The 19110-nt window shown below is 44.7% G+C and overlaps 1 protein-coding gene across 2 annotated transcripts; it reads left to right on the top strand.

The window, feature by feature from the left end:
- On the top strand, nt 1–13146 carry foxk2b (forkhead box K2b). Of its 2 annotated transcripts, XM_088437343.1 has the most exons (10): nt 1–464; nt 2583–2777; nt 3159–3312; nt 3625–3771; nt 3851–4044; nt 4365–4573; nt 4657–4905; nt 5696–5872; nt 6214–6378; nt 12464–13146. In XM_088437343.1, exons 1-10 carry the CDS (start codon nt 172–174, stop codon nt 12580–12582), a joined length of 1902 nt encoding a protein of 633 aa, XP_088293469.1. In that variant the 5' UTR covers nt 1–171; the 3' UTR covers nt 12583–13146. The 2 variants fall into 2 exon arrangements, with proteins under 2 accessions (XP_088293469.1, XP_088293470.1); XM_088437344.1 differs by lacking the exon at nt 12464–13146 and having other exon boundaries at nt 6214–9890.
- Nucleotides 13147–19110: the final 5964 nt, after the last annotated feature.

Here is a 19110-nt window from a genome sequence, read left to right as displayed (position 1 = left end):
TTAGGTAGCTCGTCTCGACTCGAGCCTTTCTCTCGGCGGTGGGTCGGAGCCGCTGTCCCCCTCCTCGCATGCTCCCCTCCGAATTCCGCTTTTAAATTCGATGCCCCGTTTGTAGGTAGGCTCGCGCACCCCACCAGCCGCGTCTACTTCATTTATCCCCACTCGTCGACCATGGCTGCGGTGAGCGGCTCGTGCGGGCCGGTGGCGAGGCTCGAGGGCCGCGAGTTCGAGTATCTGATGAAGAAGCGCTCGGTGAGCATCGGCCGCAACTCGTCGCAGGGCTCCGTGGACGTCAGCATGGGCCACTCGAGCTTCATCTCGCGGCGGCACCTGGAGATCTTCACGGCCAGCGACGACGGCGCCGGCGGGGGGGACTTCTACCTGCGTTGCCTGGGAAAGAACGGGGTCTTCGTGGACGGGGTGTTCCTCCGCCGGGGCGCCGCTCCGCTGCAGCTGCCGCCGATGTAAGTAGTGCTTCGGCCTGCTCCGCGACAAACGGAGATGCTAAGCTAGCTAGCCGCCCGGGCTAGTAGTGGAAATAAAACAACAGAACGATATTAATAATGCGGGCTTCGGTTTCATTTGGGGGAAGGGGAAGAGGGGAGCACGTGTTTTAGCTTGTTAGCCTCGCAGTGTATCCTTCCTCCATTTTCTTTGTTGACATTCTTGTTAGCCGCGTTAGCGCTTAGCTAGGCCGGCCGAGCCTAGGCGTGTGCGGCCGGCGGCCTACATTGGCCCGGGGGGGATTTTTTAATCCATTTAAGATGATCTTATGCTCGAGTCAAAGGTGTCGAGGGCACCGCTAGCCTGCGGATAGCGTTAGCTTGGGTGGTGCCGTGTTTTGTGAATGGGGACGCTGGACGTAAACAAACCGACTGCGTCTCCGCCCCAGGTCACCCGCACACACTGGATGTTTTTTTTTTTTTTTGGGGGGGGGGCATTCCTATCTATAGTAACAAGTGTTTATTACCGAAGCATATTTAATGAAAGGTTTTATTTCTGTTTGACCTTTTGCCATCCCTAAGACGGTACAGATGCATAAAAACAAAGATTAATAAATCAAAAAAATGTTTTTCCACGAGTTATTACCAGTTCTGAACGCTTAACTACTCCCCAGTCCATGCAATTAAATATTCAGACCTTGCATGCTTACCCAACATCCTGTGCTGTACCCTTTGTACTTTTCGATTGCATATTTATTTTTTATTTTGTATTGATGATTATTTTTACTTTGCTTGCACTTAACTGTTTGCATTTTGGTTGTTTATTTTGACGTGTGCGCTGAACAGGACCAAGCTCTCGTAATTCGTTGTATGGCGTCCAGGGACAAAGAAATGACATTCTTCTATGGCCTAGATGTTAAACTCAAGTCCTTGAATGCCGGTATCCTGCATGCTTTTCAGTTTTCTGTCCCCAAAACACCCGATTCAAATGATTAGCTTATTGGCAAGCTCTACAGTAGCTTGAAAATGATCCAAAGCGTTTGAATCAGGTCTGTTTGCTGGATACCGGCCCTCAAGGACTGGAGTTCAACGTCTCTATGTTCTGTGGTAAAGATGTTTTTGCGTAACGTGGATGATTGCAAACGAGAAAACATCAAATCTTGGCGAAAATCGTTACCTTATAAACAGCTAGTTTAAATGATTTGCCCAAGGAGAAAATCCAAGTCATGTGTCATTTTTCAACATTGTAGTATTGGCTTTATCAACAATTTTGCTAATCAGATAATGAACCTCATTTATTTTAAAATTGTCCAAATGTGTAGGTTTCATCCTTTCAATGACGAGATACTTACTGATTTGTCTCACAAGCAAGCAGAATTTCTGCGCTCAAGTCAGAACAGGGTATTTTCAAACATCTGCTTTTATTTTACTTTATTTTTTATTAGTTTTTGTCATGGCTACTTTTGGCCCAGTTAACTTTTTGATAACTTTGCTGATTGATAACAAATTAATTTGTGGATTAGATTGCTGAATCGCGTAACTCACTCATTGTCAGCCTCAATAAAAATATAGCTGTCAATGGCAGTGAATAGGTTAAAAAAAATCCATCCCATTTTCAAAATTGTACATAAGAGCGTTAGTTTCATTTTGTTCCATTTCGGTGCGTTTGTCTCGGCACATGACAAAGGATTTGTGAATGCGTCCAAAGGGACACATTGGTCGCAAAGTTATGACATCATCAAATGTTGACAAACCGCAACAAGTCTCCGCCGTGTTTACGTCCGTTTACATGACTGAATGGGTCTCATCCGGCAGCTGCGCTTGTATTGCCTAGATTCCGCCGCGCTGATGTAAACAGCCGCATTCTTGTCCCACCCCCGCACTTTCCCGCCTTACCGCCCGCCTTTGTTGACATTCCACCGGCAAGTTGGCCGGGGGATCCAACCGAGCCGATGCTACATGCTGGTTATGCGAACAAAAGAATGTCACGTGTTTTACATTTCAGGTTTTGTTGGGCATACCAAGATGTCTTCCATCTTTTTATTTAAAAACGATGCAATTCCAACTCCAATTCATAAAGGGGAGTAATCCCTTGCTGGTCAATTCTAACACCGTGTTCCGTTCCCGTCGTCCGCTCAGGTGCACCTTCAGGTTTCCCAGCACCAACATCAAGATCACCTTCACGGCCCTGTCCAGCGGCAGGAAGATTAAACGCGAAGCCCCCGAGTCTCCCGTCAAGCCGGTGCAGCCCCACTTCGCGCCGCTCACCATCAACATTCCCGACAACCTGGCCCACCTCATGAGTCCGCTGCCCTCGCCCACCGAAACCATCAGGTAAGCTCGTCACGCTCGTCCCGTAACCGCGGCGCGCCGTGTCACATGTCGCCTAGATTGACACGAACAGGAGCTCTATTAATTTCGTTGTCTTATTTGAGCACATTGACCTTTGACCTTCACACAAGCGGCTGATAAATGATCATTTGGAGCTGATAATAAGTTTCAGAAAAAGGTCAAATATTTGTCTGAAAATTAAAAAAAAAGAATTAAATATGCCAACATCAGCTTCTATGATGCTAAAATGTTTTTAAGTATGTTTATTAAACAACTTTTCAGACACAGTTTCAGGATTGTTTTTAAAAGTCCGGTGTTGTCCATTCCTCATCAAAATGCCAAACAACAGTGCTGGTAACACGTCATCATTTTCTTTTTTGTCAGCGCGGCAAACTCTTGCCCGTCCAGCCCTCGTGGGGCCGGCTCGTCGGGTTACCGCATGGGGGGCCGCATGGTGAGCTCGGCCGAGCTGCAGCTGATCAACGACAACTCTCAGCCCGACAACGACAAGGACGCGTCGGGCGAGGACAGTCCCAAGGTGAGAGTCCCGCGCAGCGCGTGCCAAACAACCAGTCTGAAAGCCGCCCTACTCAGCTATTTGTCCAAAAACATCCTTGATTTGGACTCAAATTCTGCTGTTTTCTGTTACCGTGTACAAGACTCACCAACACTTTGGCAATAATGTAAGAAAAAATAACAGTAAATCTCAGCTTTTGCCAACTATTCAGATTTTCTCGGATTCATTCAAAAATGAGATTGACGACGTTGTCTCAAAACGTTCTGAGAATCTGCGAGGATCGAAGCCGGCTCGGCGTTTCCCGTGACGGGTCGCTGTTGTTTCCCCGCTCAGGACGACTCCAAGCCGCTGTACTCGTACGCTCAGCTGATTGTTCAGGCCATCACGCTGGCGCAGGACAAGCAGCTGACGCTCAACGGGATCTACAACCACATCACCAGGAATTACCCCTACTACAGAACCGCCGACAAGGGCTGGCAGGTCAGTTCGATGGACAGCGCCGCTCCGCCCGACCGGCGGGCCCCCCTAACATCCTCGCTGTCGTCACCTCCCGCCGCAGAACTCCATCCGCCACAACCTGTCGCTCAACCGCTACTTCATCAAGGTGGCGCGCTCGCAGGAGGAGCCCGGCAAAGGTTCCTTCTGGAGGATAGACCCGTCCTCCGAGGGCAAGCTCGTTGAGCAGGCCTTCAGGAAACGACGGCCTCGCGGAGTGCCCTGCTTCCGGACCCCGCATGGACCCCTCTCCTCCAGGTCGGCGCCCCCGCGTGATTTCAAACTTATTTCCACTGGCTGATGCTAACCAACTGCGGAGCCTTCAAACTGCCAAAAGACAGGCAAAATAAACTTCAAAACGTTCACTTCAGAAAGTTTGTCAAATGACGCGAGTGGGGCTTAAGTATTCTGGTAGTTTTGGATGGAAAAAAAAAAAAAAACAACAACAACTGAAAACTGTATGCTGTGCCCTGGTATAGCTGAACATGTTTTATTCATAAACTCTAGAAGGAAGAGCACGTATCATGCGCTGTTCTTTTTTGTTGGAAAAGTTGAATGATTCCGTCTTTGCCCCTCAGGAGCGCTCCAGCTTCTCCCAGCCACTCGGGGGTGCTGTCGGCTCACTCCAGCGGCGTGCAGACCCCCGACAGCTTGTCCCGCGAGGGCTCCCCCATCCCCTTGGAGATGGACAGCTCGTCCTCCTCGGTAGCCCCCACTGCCCCCACCACGGTGGTCCAACCCAAACTGGCCGTGATCCAAGAAGCTCGCTTTGCACAGAACACACCAGGTGGGTTTCGGGATCCTCCTCAATGTTAAAGACCGGTCCGATGAGAGACTGCAAGCGTAACGCGTCCTCCGGCGCCTTTCCAGGCTCTCCAGTTGGCAACCAGCCGGTGCTGATTGCGCTGCAGGGTCAGCTACCTCAGAGCATGAAGCCCGTCACCTACACCATGGCGTCTCCGGTCAGCACCAGCTCCTCTCAGCCCGTCCAGACGGTCCAAACGGTCCACGTGCTGCAGCAGATCCCCGCCGGCGCCGTCATCGCGCAGCCGGCCGCCGTCATCAACAAGAGCGAGCTGCAGCAGCTGCAGGAGAACGGGGAACGTGCCGAGGGCAAAGGTAGGTGCCGACAAAGTATTGCAGGTTACAAAATGTCTTTTCGAGAAATTTCGGGCGAAATTGTTGGTGCGTAATTCGTCACAGCCTGCGATGTTTTGTTTTGTTTGAGTTTTTGTTGATAATGCTGGTGTGTCCACGAACGAGAGACACAAGTTCTTTGCACTGATGTTTACTGCGGTCTTGCACTTATCATCTTGACGCGCTTCATCCACACTTTCCACCAACCGTACCCAACCGAGAACTAACAGACATCAAATCTGACATTAGCTGCGGCTAACATTGTACATATTCACATAAAATTACACTCCTAGCGCTGTGGGTTGCTGTAAACAAACAAACTTCCTCTTTAATCGCCCGTTGAAGGGACTGTAACATCATACTTTCCACAGTATAATATGTGCATATAAATTGCGTTTGGCTGAGTGGCGATTTAATTTCTTAGTAAATATGAGTGTTATGGTATCGCTCTTTCTCACCAGGAAGTAAAACGGCATTTGCTCTTACCGTGTCGCGCCATCTTGCAGCTGACAACACATGACATGCGTGCGTCCATCATCGTGAGCGCTCGTCCTCACGAGGTTCGCGGCTGATTAAAAGACAACTCCCACAGCGTGAATAACGGGGCCATATTCAAATGCAAAGCGGGGTCGACATACCGCTCTCATTAACACACTTTAATTATTGACACTCTTTTAGTCCATGTTAAGAATGTTAAGAAATTGTATTTTGCGGCCTTCAAAGCGATGGGCGAACGCACACGGCCTTGAAAACCTGCCTTTGTCCGCGTTAGTGAAAGTGGAGGCGGTGCCCACCATCGCGACGGCCGGCGCGGTGGGCCGCATCATCCAGACCCCGGCCGCCTCCGGGCCCCTGCAGACCGTCGCCATCCTGGGTCAGCATCAGCTGCCCATCAAGACCATCGCGCAGAACGGAAATCACAGCGTCACCACTGCCGTGCAGAGCAGCGGTCAGAACGCAACCGTTGCTTATACCGGGGTGTCAAACGTAGGGCCCGCGGGCCGGTCTGGCCCCTTTTTGATAAATGAAAAACTTGACAATTTTTCTGATTGATAGTAATGTTAATGCTTTATGATTAATAGTGATGTTGGACAATATCAAGGAATAATACATTTAAAGTTACGAAAGTATATACTATGATTTTATTGGGAATAGAGTTTCCTGCATGTGGCCAGCAAGCTTAAAGGACTTTGACACCCCTGATATATAACCTATCAAATTTTGTTTGTCTTTTTGTTTGTTTGTTTTAACGGCGTTCTCCCCTTCCCTTTACCTCCCAACCACATTCAGGACCTTCCGTGGCGAGCCCGCTTCACCTGCTGGCCGACCACGCCTCCGCCTCTGCGTCGCTGCCCACCGTCAAGCGTCAGAACGGCGACCAGCAGGCGGGCGCCGCCGCACCGCCGGACGCCAAACGGGCCAGAACGGAAGAGGAGGCCAGGCCGGCGGACAACGGTAACAACTAAGCTCCTTAACGGAACCCCGACACACCCCCAGCCAGCACCGCAGAGCCCCCACCCCACGCCCGCCCACCGCACACACGCGCCATCCCCTCGCACGTCATGTCTTTTCTTTTACTCGTCTCCCAAGGGGTGGAAAATGTCCGGTAGGATTGCGGAACATTTTCCGGGAAATTTCACATACGTTTCTCTGCAAGGTTTTTGTTCATTTCTGGGAAATTCCTTAGGAAATTTTTGGAACTCCTCCGGCTACATTTCCCCCCGCCCCTTGTGAACATGATATTTTTCTGTAATTTCTGGATTTTTTTTTTTTTTTTCCCTGGGAAGCTTTTGATAAATTTCCATGGGAGGTTTTCCTTGAATTTCCACGTAAAATGAATTTGGGGTGTTTTGGAAATATTCCGAATGATAAACTTTCCATGGGAATGAACTGAGAAGTGAGGATAATTTCATTTTGAAGTAGCGCATCCAAGCATATATGCAAACATTTAGTTTTGTCAAATACCTCTGACACGGCTCTCCTTGCCCGCGTCGGGCATCACATAATAGTGTTAACCTGCAAGCAATACAAAACTGATGAGTTATTCAAGCCTCCCACTGAAAATTCCTCATACTTTCCTTGAGATGTCACAAGATGGCGGCGAAGCACTACATGGGCTTCCAGCTCACTTTAACATAGTTCCTTGGCACAAGGATGGCCATTTTAAGCATAACAATGTAGGGGGAAAATTGTGATACAAAAACAATGTGGTATGCAACAATAATATTTAATGATTGTTGATTTGTGTCAATTAATTGTATTTAAAAAACATTTAGTTTCCATTCCTATATTCAAATAGGACATTATTTCAAATTGACAGTGCAAATAATGAGCTAGGAATTTTTCTATGAATCAGTTCTTGGTTTTGCAATGTAATGTCATCAAAATAAACAAAATGTTGATGGTTGCTTTCCAAAGTAAAAGCAGTGTTTATATTGCTATATATTGTTTACATTCAACACTATAATCAGATTTTTTTCATAGAGGACTAAAGGTATCTGACATTTTTGATTGTGGACAATTTTCGGACTCAAAATCAATCAATTATAAGACCTATATTGATTTCTTTGTTCTTTATTCTTCAGTTCGCGGCAGCTTTTTTTCCCCCCCAATCGGTTTCGAAGCGCTTGTATGACTTTTGCGTCACGCTTCCAGTCTCTCCCTTGTTGATGACACAACAGGAAGTGCTCATTGGCCGCATCCTTGGGAGAACTTCCTGTTGCCCCGGCGACACACCAAACAAGATGCTCCGAGACAAAAGCGGCCAATGAGCAACTGGGCGGCGGCTAAAAATAAAGGCATACAAGTAGACGTCCCTGGAAATTCACTTCCTGGTTAGTTCCCATGGAAAGTTTTGGAAAATTCTGGGAAATTTGCAACCCCACTTTATCGCCTGAGGTGCCAAACGAGGAGCGGGGAGAGAGAAAAACCGAGAGCGGTGTCGAACGGACAAGCCAAACACCGCCGCCTTAAATCCACCTTAGCGCCACCCCTCTGTCGCATCTACCTCAGCAAAATGGAAGACACCCCCCCATAAAAAAAATACATCCCCCTTGAACTTGTACATCCAGACGGCCGGAGAGCGGCGGCGAGGGTGGCGGCCATCTTACAAAAACGGCCGCGCAATCGGAAAAGAGAATTCCGGATGATTCCTCCGCGTTTGGCAGCTAGCCGCTCAGCTTTCTCCTCAACAGCGCCGCCGTGTGGAACGGAGGATCCCCCCCCATTCCCAATGTGTTTTCACTTGGAAAATAAACCTGGAGAGCAAACCTAAACGCCCCCGCCCAAGGGAAGCCATTTGTACATTTATTATCCATCCGGGCCCATGTACTTTTACACTCTGTCGGCACTATTAAGAGAAATCCGCACACGAGTAGAACGACTATTGTTAAAAAAAAAAAAAAAAAACTAGTTTGACTTTCCACTACTTTTGACCCGTGTTGCATTAGTAACTCGACCGGCCCTACTGGTATTATGCGTACATATTCTACATGTATGTGCTTGGTCTTTCCTCGTCTAACAATTTAGCCCACAATTTTCCTTAAAGATGTTTGAATATATGCCCAACAATTCCCGTATTTTTACGTTTTAAAATCCATGTACTCGTGAAGGGGTCTCCAAAGTTTTTATCACCGCGCTCCGGTCAACGCTTGAGATTTTGACTGTGGACTCAATAACGACAAGCCCTCGGCTCGCTTGAGTCTCGAAAATAGTTGTTGAAAATGTACACAAATGACAATGATTAAATCAATCAACTGAATTACAAACGCTATTCGTTTCGAAACAAAATGTTCATGCCAAACCTTTGCATATGCTAACATATACCAGAGGGAAATACCCGGCACAGACAAAAATGCTAACGAGCTGAACACATACGAGGCCGTACTCCATAACATGCTGAAGATATCTAACATTTGCCAGCATATTATCTACAGTTATTGGATCAACAAAGAAATTTGGAGCATATTATCATACATCGACATTCTTACAGAGAAAGTACAGACGCTCGTGGGCCACATTTCTCAGAACAACGTGCGTGTCTTCGCCACACAGTTCTTCCTCACTACAAAATGTAATATCAACAGCGGCCAGAGGCGGCGCCAGAAACAAAGAGCAAGTCAAACTACGCTCAGATGAATCAACTTTTAAAGGATAAGCTAAATCATTATTTCAGGTGCGGCTCATGCACCCTGGTACCAGTTGATCCAAGTACCGGTACCGGGCTGCGGACCGGCGGTTGGGGCCCTCTGTACTAGTGCACTGCTTTGCCCTTTGTAGTAGAACAGGGGCGTCAATCCCATTTGGACTCATTCAATGCCAGGGACGTATTTTCAAGTTGTTTTTTTAAAGAGTCCAAACATTCAATCTCAGATTCTTATGTATCGCTTTTATACTTAAGTCGATGGAAATTAATGCCCTTAATGTATTTTAGCGATTTGATACTTAAGTATCTGGCATTTGATGTACGAACTCTTAAAAAAAAAAAAAAAAAAAAAAACGTCCCTGGCGTGGCCAATTCGTTTTACTAGTAGTTCTATTAGTGTGCCGAATGGTTTTAGTTGCAAGAGTGTACTAGTACGACGGCCTTCCCGTCCGGAATTTGTGGCTTTTGTTCCGCATCGGCCACGTTGGGGTACTTCGATCAAGATGCATGAAAGCGAAAGAGACGGCAAAAAAATGCTCAACACACCCGCACTTCATTCACCTTTGCCCTTTTGTTTTTTGTTTTGTTTTTTAAGCCTCGTCTTGTTTTCACGCTTGGTCCCCCTCTCGCTGCCGGAAAAAAAAGAAAAAGGAACCCCGTGGTTTTTGCGTAATGTTCAAGTCCATCCTGGCCCCGCCCCCTTTGCGAGTTTCAGATTGTACAAGTTCCAAACGAAGATGAAAGAAAGAAAAAAAACATGTTTGTTCAGCCTCAGTGGAAAAATGCTTTTTTTAAATAAATTAATTTAAAGTCCTTGTCATCACTTCTTTGTCATTTTTTTCATATTACAAGAAGGCCTCCACTTGGCAAGGTTCTTTGGATTTATATTTTAATAGTTGGCAAACTTTTCATTTATTAAGGTTAAAATAGATAAGGAAAATATTACACTGCAATTAAATTGAATTAATGATTTGCGTGAGGGCATAAAAAATAATTTTACAAATGATTTGTTTGAAATCAATTCTGCGATTTTTATACAAACAGCAAAGAATTTGGAAAAAAATGACATTGTATTATAAACATGTCGTTGAAATATCAACACACTTTACAGAAGTTAAAAATTGCCTCTAAGAAACATAAACTGTCCTTTTTTTCGCAGAATAGTTCAAAGTATTGCAATTGTGCAATCAACGTTCCTGTTATGTAAGCGGGCGGCCTCCGTTCCTCATTTGGCCACAAGAGGGCGTCAAAGTACAGTATTCTTGATTGACTTACATTTCCGACGTGAGCCCGTAATCGAACTACGCCGCTAAAATCTTTTTGTTTTGATTGTCTGATTGATCCCAACGCAGCGACCATGTTCGGAGTCGTTAGGCTTGATGGGAGTCCGCGCTGTCACCATGACAACCGCCCGTTCGCATCATTTGCATCCTTCAGCGGCTGCACGCAAACACGTTCATGTAGGTGGCGTCCCCATGGCAACCGCGCTCAGGGGAAACAAAAACGCCTCCATTCATAAATCGCCGAACAACACACATCAACAGTCATTATTTTTTCACACTTGACATGAAAGGTTTAATACGACAATACATGTTTTGATTCATTCATTAATATTACAAGAGTGTCATGTAACGTAATATGTGCAAATATAGTATTTTTTTCTTTTCAAGTTAAAAGCAAATGCATTGGAATATGAAGCAACTTATTGTGAAGCTTTGTGACTCCTTTCAAAATCTTGCATGCAGTATTAATGCCATCACAGGAATAGTATAGTTTTCTTTTCAAACTAAGAACAAATGAATTGGAAAACGAAGCAACATTTTGCTACATTGTTATAGTCCTTTAAAAAGGGTGTATGCCTTTTCTTTATATACATATATATATATTTTTTATCAATTAAATGCTTTATAATGCCGTGACAGGAACATTACAGTTTTCTTTTCAAATTAAGAGCAAGTGAATTGGAACATGAAGCAACTTTTTGTCAAATTATTATATCGAGTCCAAAGGGTTGTATGCCTCAGGACATTTTCCTTTTCCAATTAAGAGCAAACAAGTTGGAACATGCCGCTAAAATGACCCCTTTGCTTCGGCTTTTATTTTGTTTGTTTGTTTTTTTTTTTACAGATGCGCTTTGTCATTAGTGATGCAACTAACCAACTATTCGTGGCTCACTTGCTAATTCCTCCGCAAATAAACACAGCTAAGTCGTCCCTTGACACAAATAAGTGGCACCCGTCTGATGGCCCTAAAAGTGCTCTTGTGTCTATTTTGGGGCCACAAATCCAATTGAGTCTTTTCTTATTCGGGGCAAGGGGGAAAAAAAAACGTGTTTGGTGACATGACACTAGTGGACACTTGATTAGGTACACCAGCTCAAGAGACAAAGCAGGCAACAACAAAAATGGCCGCGATGTGATGACGTCACAAAGCAAGGATGGCTTGCCCCAAAACTGGATTGTCGCGTGTCAACTTGACACTTCGCGGTCCTGCTGGTCTACTTTGAAGGGCAAACGTTAGCGTCTTCCCGCACAAAGCCTGCTTCTTGTTTCCATGGTAACACGGGGCTCACTTCGGACAGAAGTTTTGGGACACCTGCCGAAAATGAAAATGAAGAAAGCAAAGAAAGAAATGTTCAGACTATTGGAATATTGGGGCATGTGGAAGATGGACAAAAGTGTTGGGGCACAATTTGGACCGTGGATTGACGTATTGGACACAAAAAGTGACACATGTCATTCAAATGTTTTGCAACGTTGATGGGAAGAGAAAATTCTGGAACAATTGCAAACGAAATAAACGCAGGTAAAATTAATGGAAAATAAAAATGTTGAGTATTTAAAAAAATATATGTATATATGCTCTTTAGACCATAAACTGGTAAGAAGGATTTACACAGTTAGATTTAGTTTTTCCATTGGTATCGGTGGATGATATCGCTGACCTCCACAATCACCTAATACCTTCAAGTAAGGTTGTATCAGCTAGTATTGATACTCGCGCAAAAAGTACTGAGGCATGTCTAACTCGTGGGATGCTGAAAGTAGGTGACGTGGGGAGTGTAGCTAAAAGTATTGGGACACCAACGGGAAGTTAAAAAAAACAAAAAATAAAGTTGTCAGGCTGATGGCTATATTTAGGATGCGCCGGCCCGTATTTGCGACCTGTCCAATTTCCTGGGTGTCCTCTTCGATGCTTTGACGACTGAACTTTGTTCGCTCATGATAAACGCTCAGGGATCGGTGGCTGATATTGCTCATGCAAGTTTTTCCGCGCGTTGTGACGTCAAACAAACTCATTGGGTGACCTGCATTATTGCGAATTGTAACGCGGTAAATGTTTGCAAGAGGAATCTGGTCCGTGTGTCTAAGGGCATTTTTTCCTTTCTTTTTTTAGTGCCGATTTCCGATATGTCCCTAACACACCGGCCCGCTGTGAAGAAGGAGAACATTCCTGTTCGGGAGGCCTCGGGACCGGCCGGGGCCTCTCCGCGGTCTTCCTGCCTGCCTGTTTAAGCACATTTGCGGCTCGTCGCAAAGTGCGGAACGGATTCGGCGAAACTACGCTCGGCTTCCAACTGCGCGCAGTCTGCTCCGCGCGCCCGGAGGGAAAATCCGCTTCCGTGCTTTGTGAGAGGTTTGTTCCCTGCGTGGAAAGTAGGTCACTGTTTGCTTTGTATTATTCAGCAAGTCGACCAAAACTCCTGCGAGCTGACAGCCTGATGGGACTGTCGCACGCACACACACATGCACAAAAGACATACAAGACACAGAAAGAAAACCAGGTCCAAGAAGACAAGATGGAACTGTCATTTACACAATACACAACACACAAACTGTACACAAACACATTACACGATATGTACAGACACAACAACAACAACGCCTCACGCACTGTACTGTACAGCGCACATAACAAAGGCACACAGACTTGGCTATTATTACAGAAGTCTTTGCAAAGGCACTGCAGGAAATTGAATTTAATGCCGTGACTGGGAACAGTGCAGATTGCTTTTCAAATTAAGAGCACATGAATTGGAGCATGACCTTTGCTGAGTTGTGTTCCAGAGACATCTTTGAAAAGCGTTGGATGCCGTCTGTCATTTTGGCAAGTTCTATGAGGGCGCAATTTTCGGATAAATTGAAATTGGTTATTTCAATTGTACTCCTTTTTTCTTTCTTTCCTTTTCTCTCTTTTCTATCCTCTTTCTTTTTTTTTGGTTTTATTATGTAACCCCGCTAATTTCTTCGGTACCTTGCTATTATCTAGCCTAAATCGACTTCTCCGATATCGTTTTCACACGACGGCACCGTCGAATTGAACTATCGCGAGATGGACGGCGAGACGTCGTGCGCACGTCTTTTTAAACATGGCCGCGCCCAGCATAACAAGCGCAACAATTACTGTCTCATTCCGTTCCTTTTGTTTCTATTTTTCTTTTGTTTCTGCTGATGCTTTCTTTCTTCTTCGTTTGTCTTTTTTCTTCCGTCCTGGTCTCTTTTTGTTTTTGTCGCTCAGCTTTGAGGCAGCCTGGAATCCTACCTGGAATGTGAGCCTGTTACGTAACGGCCAGGATACTCGCTGGCTTTTTTTTTTTTTTTGGAGAGCCCTCTGTCCCAACCCACGCACGCCCGCATAATGAGATAGAAAAGCTCATCAACAGTTAACAGAAAAAAAAACGTCCAGCTGGTTCAAATATATTAACAGCGCAAGGCAAAAAAAGAAATCATGTTTTTTAACCTTTTTTCACTTTATCATCATCAGATGAAGATTTGGTCTTTGGTCACTCATTTGTTGAGATGACAACGCGTCCGTCACTTTGAATGGCATTCCTGCGCATGCTGATAGCGCTGAGCTCGCTAACCTTTCGCTCGCCCTTTAAAGCGCAAAGCCAGTTGATTGAAATGCTAATCGACTCAAAGGTTGAACTCAAATGCAATGCCGCAAACAAACTACAGTACGTGTGGCTAAGGCTAACTACACCTTTGTGTTTTTTTATTCAACTCAAAAAGACACCGAGCTCATTTTTGTTCATGCTAATTACACTTGTGAGTCTTTATTCAACTCAGAAAGACACTTTGCTAATTTGGGTTGATGCTAACTGCACTTTTGCATCTTTTTATTGAACTCAAAGACACCTAGCTAGTTTTTGCTCACGCTAACTACACTTTTGAATCTTTTTATTCAACTCAGACACCTAGCTAGTTTTGGTTAATGCTAACTGCACTTTTTTGTGTTTTTACTCAACTCAAAGACGCCTAGCTAATTTTAGTTCAAAGACACTGCGCTAATTTTAGTTCAAAGACACCTGACAAACGTTGATTCATGCAAACTACACTTTTGCATCTTTTCATTAAACACAAACAGACACCTAGCTAGTTTTGGTTAATGCTAACTGCACTTTTTTGTGTTTTTACTCAACTCAAAGACGCCTAGCTAATTTTAGTTCAAAGACACTGCGCTAATTTTAGTTCAAAGACACCTGACAAACGTTGATTCATGCAAACTACACTTTTGCATCTTTTCATTAAACACAAACAGACACCTAGCTAGTTTGAGTTAATGCTAACTGCACTTTTTTGTGTTTTTACTCAACTCAAAGACGCCTAGCTAATTTTAGTTCAAAGACACTGCGCTAATTTTAGTTCAAAGACACCTGACAAAAGGTTGATTCATGCAAACTACACTTTTGCATCTTTTCATTCAACACAAACAGACACCTAGCTAGTTTGAATTAATGCTAACTGCACTTTTGCGTCTTTTAGTTCCAACTCAAAGACACATAGCTAATTTTTATGAATGCTAACTGGTACATCAAGTCAAAGACACCTGGCAAATGTTGGTTAATTCTAAAGACACTTTTACACATTTTTATTCAGCTCAGAAAGACAATTTTGGCTAATGTTAACTACACTTGCGCGTACATGTGTTAAACTCAAAAAAGATACTTAGCAAAAAGGCGGCCTGGCGTACACCTAGTATTGTCACGCCGAGCATCTGGTGAACTACAAAATCGAGCGCACGAGATGAGGCGACGCCAACGAAGGCGGGACGTGAGACCAGATAATATCCAAGATGGCGGCGGCGGTGGTTAAGCCGCCCTGCCCAACAGGAATTTGGGGCGTTGGACTTGCGGGAAAACACGCCATTGTCATGTGGGCGGGGCGTGTTTGCACGTGGAGTTTGCCGAGCCTTCTATAAGCCAGAAACGTCGGAATGTGAGCGTGTCACCTGTTGCCCGGCCGAGACGAACCGAACCGAACCGAGCCGAACCGAGCCATTGTGATCGGTACGCTTTCCCGTCGGTGGCGGGAAGGGCGTTGCGCTTTGACGTCACGCAACCCTGCGTTTGATGTCGTGAGATTTTTTTCACGCTTGATTTTATAGTGACTTAGTTACTTTAATTTTCAAAAGTTAGTTGACTGACTGAATACTTGAGTTTACTGCAAACTTCCTTTTTTTAATGATTAATTTTTCCAATATAAGTTACTGTACTGATAACTCGATTAAATTAAGAGAATTAAGTTACCGGACGGATTACTTTTTTAGTAACTTTTGTAGTAACTTAGTTACTTTAAATTTTAAACGTAAGTTACCTAACTACTTGATTTTAGGTTGGTTTCTTTCACGATTTTAATGACTTCAATGATCATTTTCAAATATTTTTTACTTTTCTGATTATTCCATTTAAAAAAAAAATCAAAAGAAAGTCACTTGGCTGATTACATGATATAGTAACTTGGTTACTTTAATTATTTGATTTTGAAAAGTGACTTAACTGATTATTTGGGTTTCAACAGTAACCTGCTTTCTTTAATGGTTACTTTTTCAAATATGTTGCTTCACCAATTACTCGATTTAAAAAAAAGTCGCTTGACTGATTACTTGACGACATAGTAGCTTAGCTACTTGAATTGTTTGATTTTTAAAAGTAAGTTACTTGACTGAATACTTGATTTTAGCTGCAACTTAAGTTTCTTTAATGATTACTTCAGATACAAGTCAGTTTTTAGCAGCAAATGAGTTTATTACTTGATGTTAAAAGTAACTTTGTCTCTTTGATGACTACTCGATTTTAAAAGTAACTTACTGTAACGATTACTTGCTTTTAAAAAGTAAGTTACAGTACTTGACTGAATATTTGATTTTTAAAAGTAACTAATTGACGGTGAACTACAAGTTCTTAAAATGAGAAGCGGGCCACATGCTCCATTTCTTTTGAACTTCGTCGCAAAAAAAAAGGGGGAAAGAAAGGCAAAGCATCTCAGGCGGGTGACGACGCTTGATGTTGTTCTTGTTGTGTTTTTGTCCGGAGCAGGAAGCGCGGCGGGCGGCCGACATGTGCTGGCAAAACGTGTCGCCCCACGCTCGCAGCATGTGACTCCGAGCGTGCGCGTGCATGCGCGCGGCGGGGCGGGGCGCCGCCCTTGTTTCGCGCGCGCGCTCACGCACGCAGGAACGCCAGCCGGCTCTCACGTCCTTGTTTTGCCAGCTTGGTGCTCCGCGGGGACCGGATCTCGAGCCGCGACCTCCCGCAGGGAAAGCATCTTGAGTCGGGAGGCGGGAAAGCGCGCTGGGAGGCGCCTCCGCCGACACGTGACCTCCCGAGCGAGACAGGGTTAGCTTCTTCTGTTCAGGCGTCAAGTCAGACGTATGACAGTTTCAGGCTGCAAGGTTGGGGTTTTGAGACAGGGTTGGGGGTTCAAATAGGCTTTTGAGACAGGGTTGGGGCTTTCCAAACAGGAATGGGCCTTGCGGGGTTTCAAATTCACGTCAAGATGTTACAATAGGGGTGGCGCTCTTTCAAATTGAGGTCAGCCTTTGAAATTGCGGTTTTCGCCGCAACTTGCCCTTATTGACCTGGACGCGCCGCGGCGCCGGGACGTGAGCGGCAGCAAAAGAAAGCAATCAGACAAACAGGAAGTGCAGAAATTTGTCAGCGGGCGAGCGCTCCTCCCGTTTTTCCTTGACAACGTTGAAATCCAAACAATTTGAAGCCCCGAGGGCGGCGGTTTGATGGAGATGGGATCTCCGGGAGCCCGTCACGAGGCCCGAGCTGAATGCCGCCTCCTGTTGTGGCTCCGCCACTCGGGACCGGTCGCAGGAGGGCAGATAAGTGGTGGGAATTGTAACCCGTTACGTAACGGCGCCGCTTCCGATGACTTTTTGGCCCGAGGGTTACTCGGGACGGATTAGCCCCGCCGGCTCGTAAACTGGCGGCGCGTTAGCGTGACCTCAAACGCTATGGGACCTCTTTCTTTCCGCCGGTAAAGCTAACGGAATTAGCTTGGGCCCACTTGTACGTTTCGTTTCCTTCGCTCACTTGAAGTGAGAAAATACAAATAAATGTTCGAGTTTGAAATGTTTGTAAAGAACTTGTACGACCACAAAAGTTAGCATGACTGACTTCGTAAACTCACCTAGCTACAGGCTAATTTTTAGCGCGTTAAATTCAAGTTGTGAATCCCAGGTTCAGGCTAAAATGTAGCATCCGAGATTTAGGCTCGAAGTTAGCGTCTTACTTTCATGCTAACTTTCGACGTTTTATAAAGGATATCAAATTCCTTTTTTTAGCCTAGCGCTTTACTAGCGGTACGAGTAGCGTGAAGGTATGAACTAGTGCAGTGAGTTTTTCCTCACAAGCGTGCAGTGCGCAGAAACGTTATGGAGTGCCAAGGAAAGGATTTGGTGAGTTTGACTGGGCGGCTTTGACGCGGGTTTGCGAGCCTTGACCTTGAGCGACTGAAAGTAGGCCGCGTGTCATGTGGTGCCTTGCTGCGCATTTTCACTTTTTGTCATTACCGTAACATCGACATTGCTGACAAATGCAAATATATGCATTTTATCCCAACCCCCCACCCCCCCCGTCTCTCATCGATGATGCGCGTCAGAAAGCTTTCAGCATAAGGGCCTTACTTGTCAATCAAAACGCAAGCTCCCTTTCTGAGCATTTCTTCCATTTCCTCCATTTTTTTTACTGGGGCAAAGTATTTTTAGATGAGAACAAATTTGACTTCAAATCATTCCAATGTTATTCATGATACTGTGTAAATACTTTACATTTGCTGTGGTAGCTCTTCAGCATTTTTAGTTGTTTTTTCACTAGCAAAATTCATCCATTTTTGCATGATAGAAGGAAAAATGTTTATAGTCATTCATCTAGTGCATTGAATTGCTTTACTAGTGAGGACTAAGCGCATACTGGACATTTTAGCGCACTCAGAATTACAGTGTCCTACTTCTGGTGCGTGTTTTTTGTTTTTTTTTTCACTACTGTGTGAAACACTTGTCCTGTTAATATAATTGACATAACATGTGATCGTGAGCACCTTGAACAGATGAGATCAACATGGCAACACATGGCTGAAATTAGGAATAAATTAACACAATTTCTTAGCGCGAATATTCGAAGCAGTTGGAAATATAGGTCAGTGCCTTGGTTGGTGTTTGGGGCTTCTTGTCGCTCACCACTGATGTTGTGGCCACAATTTAGAGTGGTGTACACAAACTGGGAATTTGAAGTGCTAAAAGCTGCTGGATTCGATTGTGTCGCCATCTTGCAGCTCGGTATGCAGTACAATACACAACAGTAACATAGCAAAGATCGTCTTTTTCATAAATGTTGCTTTTGTGTGAGGTTTTAAATACAATTTTAAATAAAATAATTAACGAGAAAAAATATCCTCAACATTTATTCTAATTTGTTATAGTCTGCCACTAAATATTATATTTTTATTTAACTGTTACAACAGTAGATAGATTCACCCTTATTCATCTCTTGCAAGAAATTAAGTTACAATAGTTTAGCCGATGTTATCTGGAATGCCTATATTTTTGTGTTGTTGATTGCTCATTGTTATATTGACAAAGGACATTGTCAATAAAAGCAACCGCCGATGAGTGACACACATGCATACAAAAGAAAGGTTAGTCTTTAATCCATAGTCTTGAATGAATAAACGAAGTCATTTGAACAGTAATTGATTCCGAGTGTTACATTTTCGATTGTACCTGAAAGCTACAATCTCTTGGCCCCGCCCTCG

The sequence above is a fragment of the Hippichthys cyanospilos genome, chromosome 16, assembly GCF_059441005.1.
Source record: "Hippichthys cyanospilos isolate Australia breed blue-spotted pipefish chromosome 16, RoL_Hcya_1.0, whole genome shotgun sequence".
Taxonomy (NCBI): Eukaryota; Metazoa; Chordata; class Actinopteri; order Syngnathiformes; family Syngnathidae; genus Hippichthys; species Hippichthys cyanospilos.
This window is presented reverse-complemented; position numbering and strand designations above follow the sequence as displayed.